General features: G+C 36.4%; 1 protein-coding gene across 4 annotated transcripts in view; it reads left to right on the forward strand.

The window, feature by feature from the left end:
* FAM169A (family with sequence similarity 169 member A) overlaps window positions 1–13,386 on the forward strand; it is a 134,148-nt gene extending 120,762 nt beyond the window's left edge. For all 4 annotated transcript variants that reach the window (XM_079788097.1, XM_079788099.1, XM_079788098.1 and 1 more), the window contains 2 exons: window positions 6,744–6,947; window positions 8,067–13,386. In XM_079788097.1, the coding sequence (XP_079644223.1) occupies window positions 6,744–6,947; window positions 8,067–8,615 (753 nt within the window). In that variant the 3' untranslated portion in view covers window positions 8,616–13,386. The remainder of the gene's footprint in view (window positions 1–6,743; window positions 6,948–8,066) is intronic.
* Window positions 13,387–13,401: the final 15 nt, after the last annotated feature.

A 13,401-nucleotide genomic window follows, 5' to 3' on the forward strand; every position in this document is an offset into this window, starting at 1 on the left:
TTAACTTTCTTAATCTACCTTATAGAACCAGTTAGAATGCTTTAAGGTCCAACAGGTCTTTAATTGCAATCCTATTTTGGTTAGGAGGATATGAATGAGTTTCCCAGAAAAATATATATGACTACAAATTCCTGCTAAAATAACAAAATTCATTTTTTTTTAAACACCAGAAAACATACAGGAAAGTCCTTTGTGACTAAACTCTTTATCTGGCTTGATTTCTTCAGTTCCTCAAATATTTATCCATATCTTCTTTTTTCTTCTCTATTAATTTCCTGTCCTTTTTCTTAAATATCTTTAATCTTCTCCTCTCTACAGATTCCTTATTTCTTCTTTTATATGTGCTGAAGTTTCTTTAAAAATCTTTTACCTGCTTGCTTAATCCAACGCGCAGGTAAACTGGTGAAACTACATTACCAATTTTATTTTCTTAACTTACACCAATTTAGCTTTCTCTGTTTCTTGAAACTCTATTTTTAAATAACTTTTTTTCTTGTAAAAAATTTAGAAAACAAAGTACATATTTTAAAAAGAGACTTAAGGGTTGCTTCCATATCATGGCTCTTGTAAATAATGCTGCAGTGAACATAGGGGTGCATGTATTCTTTCAAATCAATGTTTCAGGTTTCTTCAGATACATTCCCAGAAGTGGGATTGCTGGGTCAATTCCATTTTTAATTTTTTGTTTTGTTAATTCTTACCTGAGGATATTTTTCCATTGATTTTTAGAGAGTGAAAGGAAGGGGGAGAGACAGAGAGAGAGAGAGAAACATTGAAGTTACAGAGACACATCGCTTGGTTGCCTCTCGCATGTGCCTTGACCAGGGCTGGGGATCGAGCCTGCAAGCAAGGTACGTGCCTTGACCAGAATTGAACCCATGACCCTTCAGACTGTGGGCAAACACTCTATTCACAGAGCCAAACTGCATAGGGCTCATTTTTAATTTTTTGAGGAACCTCCACACTCTTTTGCATAGTGGTTGCACCAATCTGCATTCCCACCAACAGTGCATGAGGTTCCTTTTTCTCCACGTGCTCTCTAAGACTTGTTGTTTATTGATTTATTGATAACTTTTTTGATAGGTGTGAGGTGGCATCTCATTGTGGTTTTGATTTGCATTTCTCTGATGATTAGTGATGTTGAGCATCTTTTTATATATCTATTGGCTTTCTGTATGTCCTCTTTGGAGAAGTGTCTAGTCAGGTCTTTTGCTTACTTTTTAATTGGGTTATTTGCTTTTCTGGTGTTGAGTTATCTGTGTTCTTTATAAGTTTTGGATATTAACCAGTTATCAGATATATCACTGTCAAATATCTCCTCCCATTCAGTTGGTTGTCTTTTTTTTCTTGATAGTTTCCCTTACTGTGCAAAACCTTTTTAATTCGATGTAGTCCCATTTATTTTTTTCTCGTGTTTCCCTTACCCAAGAAGATATATCAGAAAACATATTGCTAAGATAAATGTGCGATATTTTACTGCCTATGTTTTCTTATAGTAGTTTTATGGTCTTGGGTCTTACATTTAAGTCTTTAATCCACTTTGAGTTTATTCTTATATATGGTTAAGAAGGTGGTCTAGCAACCCAAATGCTCATCAATAAGTGAGTGGATAAAAAAAGCTGTGGTACATATACATTCACAATAGAATACTATTCAGCCATAAAAAAGAACAAAATTGTACTTTTTGTGACAGCATGAATGGACCTAGGTGGTATTGTATTAAGTGAAATAAGTCAGGCAGAGAAAGATAAATACCATATAATTGCATTTATATGCAGAATCTAATGAACAAAATAAACAAAATTAAAACATACACATAGATAGAGAGAACAAACTGACAGTTGTCAGAGGAGAGGGGGGTAAGGAGGCTGGGTGAAAAAGGTGATGGGATCATACAAACCATACAAATTGGTAGTTACAAATAGTCACAGAGATGTATATTATAGCATAGGGCATATAGTCAGTAATATTGTGATAAACACGTGTGGGGCCAGGTGGGTACTTGAAGCAGTGGGAGGACCACTCTGTAAAGTACATGATTTTTAAAACTACTTTGCTGTACATCTGAAACTAATACAGAATAATATTGAATGTAAATGATATTTGAAAAATAAAAAAGATTTACGTGCACCTAGATCAGTGATGGGCAACCTTTTGAGCTTGGTGTGTCAAACTTCGCCAAAAAACTGAGCATAACTCGGGTAGTGTGTCACTTTGAGGAAAAAACATTATTTCGCGATATTTATAGTTTAAATAACATAAATGTATAATTGTTATATATAATTATATTTAATAAACCAAAAACTAAATATTTAACTTACCTGCTTAGTGACTTCTTTGTTCATCCGTCAGTCGGTTTCTTTTGTTGGTCTTGATATTATTTAGCTTGTGTGGGGTGTCGTGAACTAAGATAAGTGCGGGGGAGGGGGAATTCTTTAACCTGCCTATTAGTGACTTTTTTGTTGCTGAATTTCATTGGCTAAATCTTCAATTGAAGGTTGGTATTTTGTACACTTCAGGCCCAAGCAAGCGCTACTAACTTCATCTGTCAATCTGTTTCATTAGTTGGTTTTGTTATTATTTAACGCTGAGAATAAGGCCTCACAAAAGTATGTAGAGGGAAAAATTGTGAGTAAAGCCATTGCTATATTTTTCAGGGTGCTAAAAGTGTCTGGTAGTCGGTTCCAGGCACTCCAAATTTCCTGTTCGTAGTGGCACGCCTCTTGATTCTCCAAGCGGCACCTTTCCAGATTCTCAAGCTTTGACCTCAAGTCGACAAACACCTGAGCCTAGATACTGTCTTGAAATTTTGCAAGATGCATCTCCAAATCCTCAATTTGCATCCATTGGAAACCATTTAATTCCAAACTACTGTAGACTACTACATCAGGATACTTAATTATTTTCATGGTCTGTTCTAGACTTTTAAATTGACTAAACCTATCACTAAACTGGTCAAGTAACGAGTCTAAAACATGCTGGTACTTCATATGCAAGAGTTCCATTTCATTTTGTACAGCTGCACTGGCCTTCTCAAAATACTTTGTTACTCAAGGAAAATACTTATAAGTTTTAGTTTCTACATCTCGCTTGAAAATTTTAACTTTACTTTCAAAAGCTTTTATGTATCCAAACATAACGTCAATACTTTTGCCAAAACCTTGTAACTTTAAGTTCAGTTCATTAATATGAACAGAGAGATCTGTAAAAAACATCAGGGTGTTGACCCACTTATCATCATTAAGCTGAGGGAAGTTTCCCAGATCCTTATCGTCAAGAATACCTTAATTTCTTCAAAGCACTCCACAAAGCGCTCAAGAACTTTGCCTCGGCTCAGCCATCTTACATTATTGTACATCAGCAGTCCACTGTAGGTGGAATCAACCTCTAGTAAAAGTGCCGAAAATTCTCGCTTGTGAAGGGGGCGAGCAGCTATTAACTATTTTTGTAACAACTGACATTAAGTTGTTTAAGTCGGTGAATCCTGCCTTGGCACATAAAGCCTCCTGATGGATAATACAATGAAAAGGCACAATCGGATGTCCAATAGCTTCTGTAAACAATTTAACAAATCCGACTTTTTTCCCCACCATATTTGGTGCCCCATCTGTCGTCACTGACACAACTTTAGAGATATCAATGCTTAGGTCACGAAATGTTTGTATAACAACCTTACATATTTCGCTTCCTGATTTACTTGTTGACACTGATACTAACTTTATCAATTCTTCTCTCATTGTGAGACCATCAGAATATTGACCAATAATGGCCAACTGAGCATGTGATGTGACATCAGTAGTTTCATCAAGAGAGATCGAAAAATATTTACACTTCCTTATGTCTCTCTTTAATTGATGTTGTACATTTGTGTTCAGTCTCATTATTCGGTCTTTTATGATATTTCTATTGAGTGGTAACTCAGATATTCTCTTAATAATTGCATCTTTATTCTGCATATCGTGAAATAGAACTGGTGCACATCTTAGGAGAGTTTCTTTAATAAATTCTCCCTCACTGAGCGCTTTTCCATGCTGAGCTATAGAGTGAACAATGCTCAAACTTGCAGATGTTAAATTTGTAGAGCCTTTCATAAATTTAAGGATGGAATTAGATTGGCTCTTATACAGGTGTAGCTGCCTGGATATGTATTCCTTTCTGTCATCCTCACTTTTTTCCAAGAGCTGGGAATGATTAGTCTCAAAATGTCTATTTATATTCCACGTTCTGCTTACTACCGTTTCAGTACATAGAACGCAAAATGATCTGCCATTTTTTTCTATAAAGCCATATATCTCGGTCCATGTCTCTTGAAAGAGTCAGCCACTGCTACTACCACTTCCTTTACTTAACCTTAGTTTTTTATTTTTTGGGTTCTCCATCAGGGGGGCAGTGACAGAAGATAGAATTATAGATAGCTTGTTAGGCCTGCAGGCAATTAGGGGTTAACTAGCCTAACTAACCACAAAATGGTGCATATAACTGTCTTTTAGGAAAGGGCAGGATTAATAAGCAGAAATAGGGGTTAATAAGGATGCACAACAGTAATAGTGGTGAAATGGAGTCTGCACTATGGAGCAAGATGGTGTTCCTTATGTGAATTAAAATGGCTGCTGCTATTTCTAATGGCGGGAAACGGCACCCATAGCATGCCACAAACCCTCGCCTCTCCCAGCCTCCCCCTCACTTATCTCAGTAATGATGGATTAGAAATCCATGACACCCCAGAACAGTAGATAATGGTTGCTGTGGTTAACTGTTATTTGGTTACTGGTAATGGCAGGGCCCCCAGAGATGTGTCCCCCGCTGCGTTCCGCTGCTCCCTGCTCTGCCGGTAGAAGTGAGTGCAAAGATCCCGGCTTAACCGGAAGTCCCAGAACTAGATGCTCTGTGCCGGACTTCTGTTGTTTTGGCCTACAGACCTCTGGCACAGAGTGTCTAATAGGGGAGGATGAAACATTTGCGACTAGACTATAGTCGCAAATGTTTCATCCTCAGGAGCAGCAAATGTTTCATCCTCAGCATGCGGCCGCCTCAGCGGCCGCGTGTCATCAGAAATGGCTACACGTGTCAGTGCTGACATGCGTGTCATAGGTTCACCATCACTGACCTAGATGCTTATGGGCATATATATATTTGTGCTTTTTTTCTCTTTTAAAAACTTAATATTAACTGTACATACTTTATTTAACCAGTTTCATTTGTCCAACAATACATTGAGCACATACTATTATAGGTCACCAGTGACACTTTCATTCAATTCCAGTGGATTTCCTGACCTAGATTGACTACTCTCTCTTCAAGATTCTCTAGCTCCCTTGCTTTTTAACACTACTGTATTTTAGTTTCTTGGTTTTCCTGTCTCTTAAATTTTGTTTTATTTATTTTTTGACTGTTCTGCTTTTTCATCTTTGTGGACATTCTAAAAGACTCAGTTCTTGACTTTCTGCTCTTTGGTTCATGCTCTCTCTTTTGAAAATGCATCCAGTCTCATGGCTCAATAAGGGGATGACCAATAACTGTAGACTTTCAATATTGATCCAGAGTGTAGTCTCATAATGTTACTTGCCTTCTGAATATTTCTGTTTAGACAGATGTCTTTTATCATCTTAAATTTAACACAATCTCTATTCTTTCTTATCACTTCTGTATTGAGCCTTTTAAAAAAAATTTTTTTATATCTTTTTTTCTGTTCCCAAAACTAAAACTGGCTGGACTGAGTTGTTCTCTTATGTTGCTTCTCACTTTTAGTTACCAGAATTCTGTTTTTTAAAGCTTTTGTTCTATTTTTCTCATTTTCTTCCTTTTGATATGTCTTCTGCCCTATTGGTCCTTTTATGAGTTTTATTATAATTGCCTTCTTTGTGCAAGTTATTTTGTATATCTAAGCCCCTGATTCCAATAGTCCTATGGAAAATATTCTTTATCTGATTTCAAGGGTTCTATATAATTCAGCCAAATCTATTTCTGAACATTTGAGCGCATCAGTTTTCTTATTTTTAAAATGGTAATAAAATACCTTCTAATCATGAGAATATCAGTAGGATTAGAAATATTAGACTTTAAATAGAAGTCTTTTAAATTGATAAACATTGGAAGATTTTTAGAAATTGCAGGGTTTGTGTTAACAGATCACTTTTTTATATTTTAATGTGAGGTAAGGAGGATTGTTCAGAAATGACCCTAAGTTAACTAGACAGGGAACTGAGATTGGGGGCTCATTTATCCCTGCAGGAACCTGCAGCCAAACTCAGCTTCCCACAGGATTGCTAGTGTTCCTTCCCCTGGCAGGGAAAACTCACTTCCTACAGGCGCCAAAGCTAAGTGCTGAGTAGCTGGCGTTCTGTAAAGAGGTGGCACCACATCTAGACTCTCTCTGGTGCCTTTTTACTGAAAAGGTTCCTCCCATGATTGCCCTTTGAGAAGGAAGAGCAAGAAGGGGCAGGTTCTCATTATTGAATCTCAGACCCACACTGTGTCCATAGCGCATCCAGTTCCTGTCCTCTCTCTCCATGAGAACAGGAGGAGTTTGGGGAACTTATGGATTCTTTTCTTTTATTGACCCTGCCTCATACGTTTCCCCTTTCCCCCAATAACACTATTCTTTAACCCCTGCCCTATAACGTGGTAGAATTTATCTTGAGTCCTGGTACCTGACAGATAGGACTGAGAATGGATCCACATTACATGACAAATAAGTGAGTCTGTAATTATGTCCTGATTTATCCCCCTCCACCTCTGTGTAGGAATCTGAATTAGAGCCTATGAATGGTGAAGTAATGGATGATACTATTAAGACCTCTCCTATAACTGAAGAGGATGACTCTACTAGCGAAGTTTTAGATGAAGAATTTAAATTGCAGTCTTTTAATTCCAGTGAAGACTCTACAAATCTTGTTCCACTGGTGGTAGAATCTTCAAAACCCCCTGAGGCTATTGCACAGGATAAGGTAAGAGGGAAATAACCTAATATTTATTTTGTTTTATTAATCCTCACCCGAGGATATTTTTTCCATTGACTTTTTTAGATAGAGTAGAAGGGAGGGGGGAGAGACAGAAAGAGAGAAACATCGATGTGAGAGAGACAAATTGATTGGTTGCCTCCTGCATGAGCCCCTGGGATTGAGCCTGCAACTGAGGCTGTGCCCTTAACCAGAATTGAACCCTGGACCCTTCAATCCGTGGGCTGACGCTCTAACCACTGAGAAAACTGGCTAGAGCTAACCTAATATTTTATAGTTAACATATTCCAGTGTTGGTGACATGGCAGGGGCAGTGTAGTATGTATATTTTCCTCCTTTAACATGTACAGTCCTTTAGGAAAATTAAATTTTATATTAGAGTTAGTATTTTACAGAGATGCAATCAGTAATATTTCATAAATTAAAATCTTAATAACCTAATTCATTCTTACAAAAGTGAGTTTTACTTTGTAGAGGGAAAAGCTTAGAAAAATGGATAAAAATTTTTTGTCAAATATTTGAGTACCTATTTGCTTACATGATCATTTTAATTTGTTTTAATTGGGAAAACATTAGATTAGTGGGAAAAACTTGGACTATTTTAAAAGAAATGTAATTTTTTATTTTGAATATTTTAATGTAAAGCTAAAAAACTATCGTATAGTATTATTTTATTAGCATCTCGGATAAATAAATGAATAAAATTTCCATTGCCCTCACCTGTCATCTAACAAAACTGTAGTCAAATTTAGTGGGGTGGCACAGTGTCACATCCCAAGGGACTCTTGGTTCTGGCTCCAGTAACACCAAGAAAATAAAAACTTTCGAGCTGAATCATTGCTTTGAAAAATCTTGATATGAAGTTTAAAATATCTTAAGTACTTTTTTGAGTTAAAATTATTCTTTTTATCATATCATTAAAGCAAGAACTTAATGTATGCAAATTATCAAAGACAATTTTAAAGAAATTGACTTGTACTCAGAATATGTACACATGGTTAATGAATACTTTAAAATGCAGTTTAGTGTCATTACATATTGGTTTCTAAGAATAATTTATATAAGGACTATATTGGAAAAGTTTGCTCACCAGGTTTTTATTTTTAGACATCACATGTAACTGACTCAGAAGTGTTGTTAAACGAAGGCCCATCTGATGGAAAGGGGCACACAGAAGAGAAACTGCCACAAGTTCCAAGAAAGAAGGCACATTTTGGGAGTTCAGACAATGTTGCCACTATCCCACATGAAGAACGATCTGACAGTGGTTTTCCAAACTCTGTGGTAGCTGAATTTTCTGAAGAACCGATCTCTGAAAATTTGTCACCCAATACTACTTCCTCATTGGAAGACCAGGTTGAAGAGGGGGTGTCCGAGCCCCAGGAAACATCTCCAGCTCTTCCTCAGAGTTCTTTGATCGAGGTTGAACTTGAAGATGTGCCATTTTCACAGAATGCAGGACAGAAGAACCAGTCAGAGGAGCAGTCGGAAGCATCTTCTGAGCAACTGGATCAGTTTACACAGTCAATAGAAAAAACTGTGGATAGCAGCTCAGAGGAAATAGAAGTGGAAGTGCCTGTTGTAGACAGGCGGAATTTAAGAAGAAAGGCCAAAGGATATAAAGGACCCGCTAAGAAGAAAGCCAAGCTGACCTGAATTGAAGAAATGCGGATCACAAATCCTCTTCTTTGTAACATGATTGTTTTTAAGATACGGTAATAAATAGCACGGGGCACAGGACAAAAATTCCAGAACTTCACTTTGAGCTTATTTATGATGTTGTTTTCCCCTCCTCCTTAGGACTTAGGATTCATCATTGTTTTAATTTTTAGGCTACTTTGTGTAAGTACAGTTTTTTAATTTTTACTAACCATGTTTCAATTTTGGGAAACCAGATCATACTGTATTTTCTTTAGTAGTCGGGGCCATCTCACCATTAATATTTCAGGATATATAAATTAAAAAACTGGAAGTAGTAGGCTTTTCATTGTGAGGATGACAGAAATCTTTTACACTGAGTTTTAAATAGTAAACTTGGGGAGTGTTCTGGAAGTTTTAGCTTAAATATCAAAACTAATCACCATTTAAAAAAATGTAGACATGCCTAAACAAAAATGGCAGTAAATTAGAATAATTTCAACTGAATGAGAGCAAAAATACCAGAAATTTATGGTGAAAGGTTTATGAGGGCGGTATTTTGGCCTCTTAATTCATTGTTGTATAGATGCAGTTTCTTCATTTGACTTTTCTGAATAGGTACAAACTTTCCAACTCCTTATAACATCTAATAGTAACAGTAGTGCTAGGGATTTAACTCTGGCATGTAGGTACTAATAAAGTTGGGGACTATACTTTTGTTTTCACCTAGTTAACATGTATACATTAGAAGTAAGAGGTCCCTTCCTAAGAGTTCTTCTTAATCTTGCTACTGCCCTTATTCTAGAATCTTATTTATATTTCTCTCAGCGTCCATCCATTTCCCTAACTCACGGAGTGAATCCTGTCAAAAGATCTGCCTGCCTGCCAGCTTATGCCCTTGGCATCATTTCTGGGTAGGTATGAAACTGCGCCCCACAACCTTAGATCTGGATGACAGCAATAATGCTGCCCTAGGAGCTGTAGTTACCAGAGCTTAAATCAAATTGGAGGCTTTCTCCCTTTGGTCTTGCTTTTTACTCTTGATTTGTTGTTCTGTGAGGACAGGTTACAAGCCAGCCTGTTCATTGTGTTGCCATAGCAAAGGCCTTTGCCCAGGAAAACTTAAAAAACAACAAAACCCTCAATTGTTAATTTTTGTAATTTATTTAGAAACGAACAAAATGGTTATTCTTAGGATCCAAATAGAATCTCAAAACAATACTGCTCTTTGGAAGAATTATGTATACTCAGATGTGTACTCAGATGTGTACTTAAGTTGAAGAATGCTTTGAGACCACTTGGATTGTTTTTAAAACAGGCTTGGTTCTTTATGAAAAAACGAGTTAGGGCTTTATGTCATTATTTGACGAATAATGCTAAAGATTGATGTTAAATGTTTTTTTAGTCCACAGTCAAGTTATGTCGTTACATTTTTCAGGGGGATGTTGGTATTTTAGAAAGATCTAAGTTCTTTAAGCAGGCAAAAGTGGAAAACCTTTCTATTCATTGTAAAATTTTGAGTACTTGTATCCCCAGATTTTCTTTCATTATTGGTTGGGATAAGCCAGATTTCACACTAAATGAAAATTACAGCACTTTGGCAGTTTTCTCAAAAAATGTAAATAAGTGAAAGAAAAAAGTATGAGTAGTACGAATTCCCTATCAAATGTTTATGTTGTCTTACATGTTTTATGAAAAACATTTGTTAAAACCACAAATAGGGAACTAAAGATTAAGATTTAGTGAGTTCTTATTCTTAACCTTTTCATTTTAAATTTCTTATAATAAAAATCTAACACTTATTTTACTTGGGATTATTCATTTTCTCTTTAAAATACTTTAAAAAGGTGGAATTTAAGAAGGTTGAATGCATTGACAACTCTTGATGTGTGAATATGGTTACTGAGTTTACAAAAAGAAGTGGTTAGTTATTCATGTATGATTGCTAGGGACAAACAGTATAAACTTGTTAAACTTGTTTGGTTTATTCTTAAACAAGATGTGCGTTTTAGGCGATTTTAAAACTTTTTGTTCAGCACACAAGAAAACTTGTTACACGTTGTCTTGCAGAAAATGTTATTTTGGCACTTACAGATAGGAGAAAAAGTAGTCACATGAAAAACACTAATATTCACGTTCAGTAACATGTTCATTTTCAGTAAAGGATGTAACAAAATATATCAACCAGGAAACTAAATAAAACTTAATCAGATACTTGTTTTTGCAAGTCATTAGTAAAACTTTCAGAACTAGAGGACAGAAATTTGATTTCAAACAGCTAGTCCAGTTGTTGAGTATCCAGTCACATTCTGTAATCCTTTGTGGATAGTTTTGTTTAGAAGTCTTATTCGTGGAGAAGGAAGTTCACTTTAGTTTGTGTAAATACATATGTATTTCCTTGTGTAATATAGAGCAGTTAACAAAATTTTAGTTCTACTTTTAAGTTTATTCAATTGCTAGACATCACAGAAATAAGTATATTTAAGAATTTATTATAAAGCTCCTCTGCAGCTTTTAAAGGTTGAGAGGGTCTATTATGATCCTAATATATAAAAACCCGGGTCATAACTACCAGAGGCTGACCAACGGGAAGTCAGTTCTGGCCCTGCCCCCAAGCAAGTGGTAAGGGGCAATCAGGCAGGCAGTCAGAGTGATTAGGGGTGATCAGGTAGGCAGGCCAGCAGTTAAGGGTGATCAGGCAGGTAGGCGAGCGGTTAGGGGAGATCAGGTAGGCAGACGCCCCTTGTAGGGCTGGCCCCGCCCCCTAGCAAAGAAAGAAGGAGGCCCAGGCCAGCCAAGCCATTGCACCCCAGCCTGTCGCCTGCAGAGGGAGGCCACTGGTGGCAGGGGAGGGGGGACAGCGTTGCACAGGTGGCAAGCAGTAGCAGCGGCGGGGGTGGGCCAGCTGCCTGCAGCCAGAGAAAGGAAAGCCCCGATAGGCCCTGATCTCAGTCCAGGCCTAGGGACCCTACCTGAGGGGTCCCGGATTATGAGAGGGTGCAGGCCAGGCTGAGGGATCCCCCCCAAGTGCATGAATTTTCATGCACCAGGCCTCTAGTTTTTTATAAAATCAAATAGCATGACAGAATATCAGTCACTTGCTTAAATTGTGTCTATATTCATGGTGTTTTCCATTAAGTACAGAGAATTATCACAGGAAGGATAACAACTACTAGTGATTAATGGTTCACTTTTTGCTGACCACCAGAACACTATACTACCTAAAATGGATTCAGTGACTTTAGAAAATTATCTTGGTGGGTTATGACTGCATCAAATTGAGTTTACCTAGTATCTGATATCTGCTCTTATGTTCTGCTTTACCCTTAGGGATTACCTTCTAAATTTGGTCACACCAGCAAACAAACAGATTCTTAAAGTGTAAATAAAGAATTTATACTAACATTACTCATCTGTGTAACAGTATTTTACAAATATATTTCTGCCTGGTATGTCCATTAACATCAATATTGTTTAAGGTGTTGCCTGATATTTCATGGATGTGATTAGTTATGTTTGTTAATATCAAGCTTTCTTTGTATAATTTGCTTATTTAAAAAAAATCTGTTCTGTAGCATCATGTACTTACCTTTAGTCAGTGTTTTCTTTCACCTTCCAAAACTTAAGTCATTCATTTCTATTTGTGGCAAAATCATGTTAAAACTAATTGTAAGAAAGGTTAAGCTTCTGTCATTGTGAAGTAATTGTATTATCCTGGATAGTCATTCCCAAGGACTAGCCAGCCTTTCTTTTCCTGTTTGTGTTCTAAACCTTCTATTGTTTTTAGAACTTAGAAAAGATATTGCAATATTTAGAATAGCAAGTCTTAACTGAAATTTTCTTGGTAGGTTTTTTTTTTTAAGTTTAAAAGTAGTAATTAAACATATATTTTGTGATTGTTCTTGGTCTGTGTTTTGAAATTCTTTTCTTTTCCCTAATTTCACTGATGATGTGTTTAGATACTGAATTTGTTCATACGGGTTGTACCTTCAAAACAGATTTTTAAAAATAAACAATTTAAAACTAGGGGCCCGTTGCTGGAAGATTCCTGTAAGCGGCCGCCCCGCCCGCACTTTCCCTCCCTCTTCCTTCTATGCTGTATTCAGTCTTCACTCCTCCCTTCCTCAGTGTATGCAAATTAACCGCCATCTTTGTTGGGTTAATTTGCATACTTGCTCTGATTGCCTGTGGATGTAGTGAAGGTACAGTCAATTAGCATTTTTTCTTTTATTAGTGTAGATATATAGACACCCTAAAGCTCAAAGCCACAAACATAATTTATATCACAAAGGTGCTTTGATAGTTACCTTAAAACATCTTTTTTTAATATTATGTGATTACAAATATATTTGTCTTTTAAGGTTATCAGTGCAGTCTTTTTTTTTTAAAACCATTTTCCTGGAATTATTTATCAAATTTTCAGATTCTAAAAATATAAATATACTACCCTGAATTCAGAATACAGAAAATGCTAAAAGTATAAACATTTTGGTGTTTTTCATGTTGCAAGTAGAAAGCACAGTTCCAAGTAGGTGTGACCATATATGATGAGGAAAAAAAATGTTTAAAATACTAACTACTGACTTACTGTCTGAAGAAATTAAGGATTAAGTATGGGAGAAAAGATTTATCTAAATTCCTTCTGAATTCGACTTACTGTAGTGTACCTTTTGTGGTATGCCTTTAATGTGAATACTTTATAAACTTAACAAACATTACTAGGTGTGTTAATGCTACATTTTTAGGACTAATGATGACTAAATAATGAGGTGAGGTTTTAGATATGATAGTTTTATAGCTTAGG

This window comes from Cnephaeus nilssonii (genome assembly GCF_951640355.1).
Source record: "Cnephaeus nilssonii genome assembly, chromosome: 2".
Lineage (NCBI taxonomy): Eukaryota > Metazoa > Chordata > Mammalia > Chiroptera > Vespertilionidae > Cnephaeus > Cnephaeus nilssonii.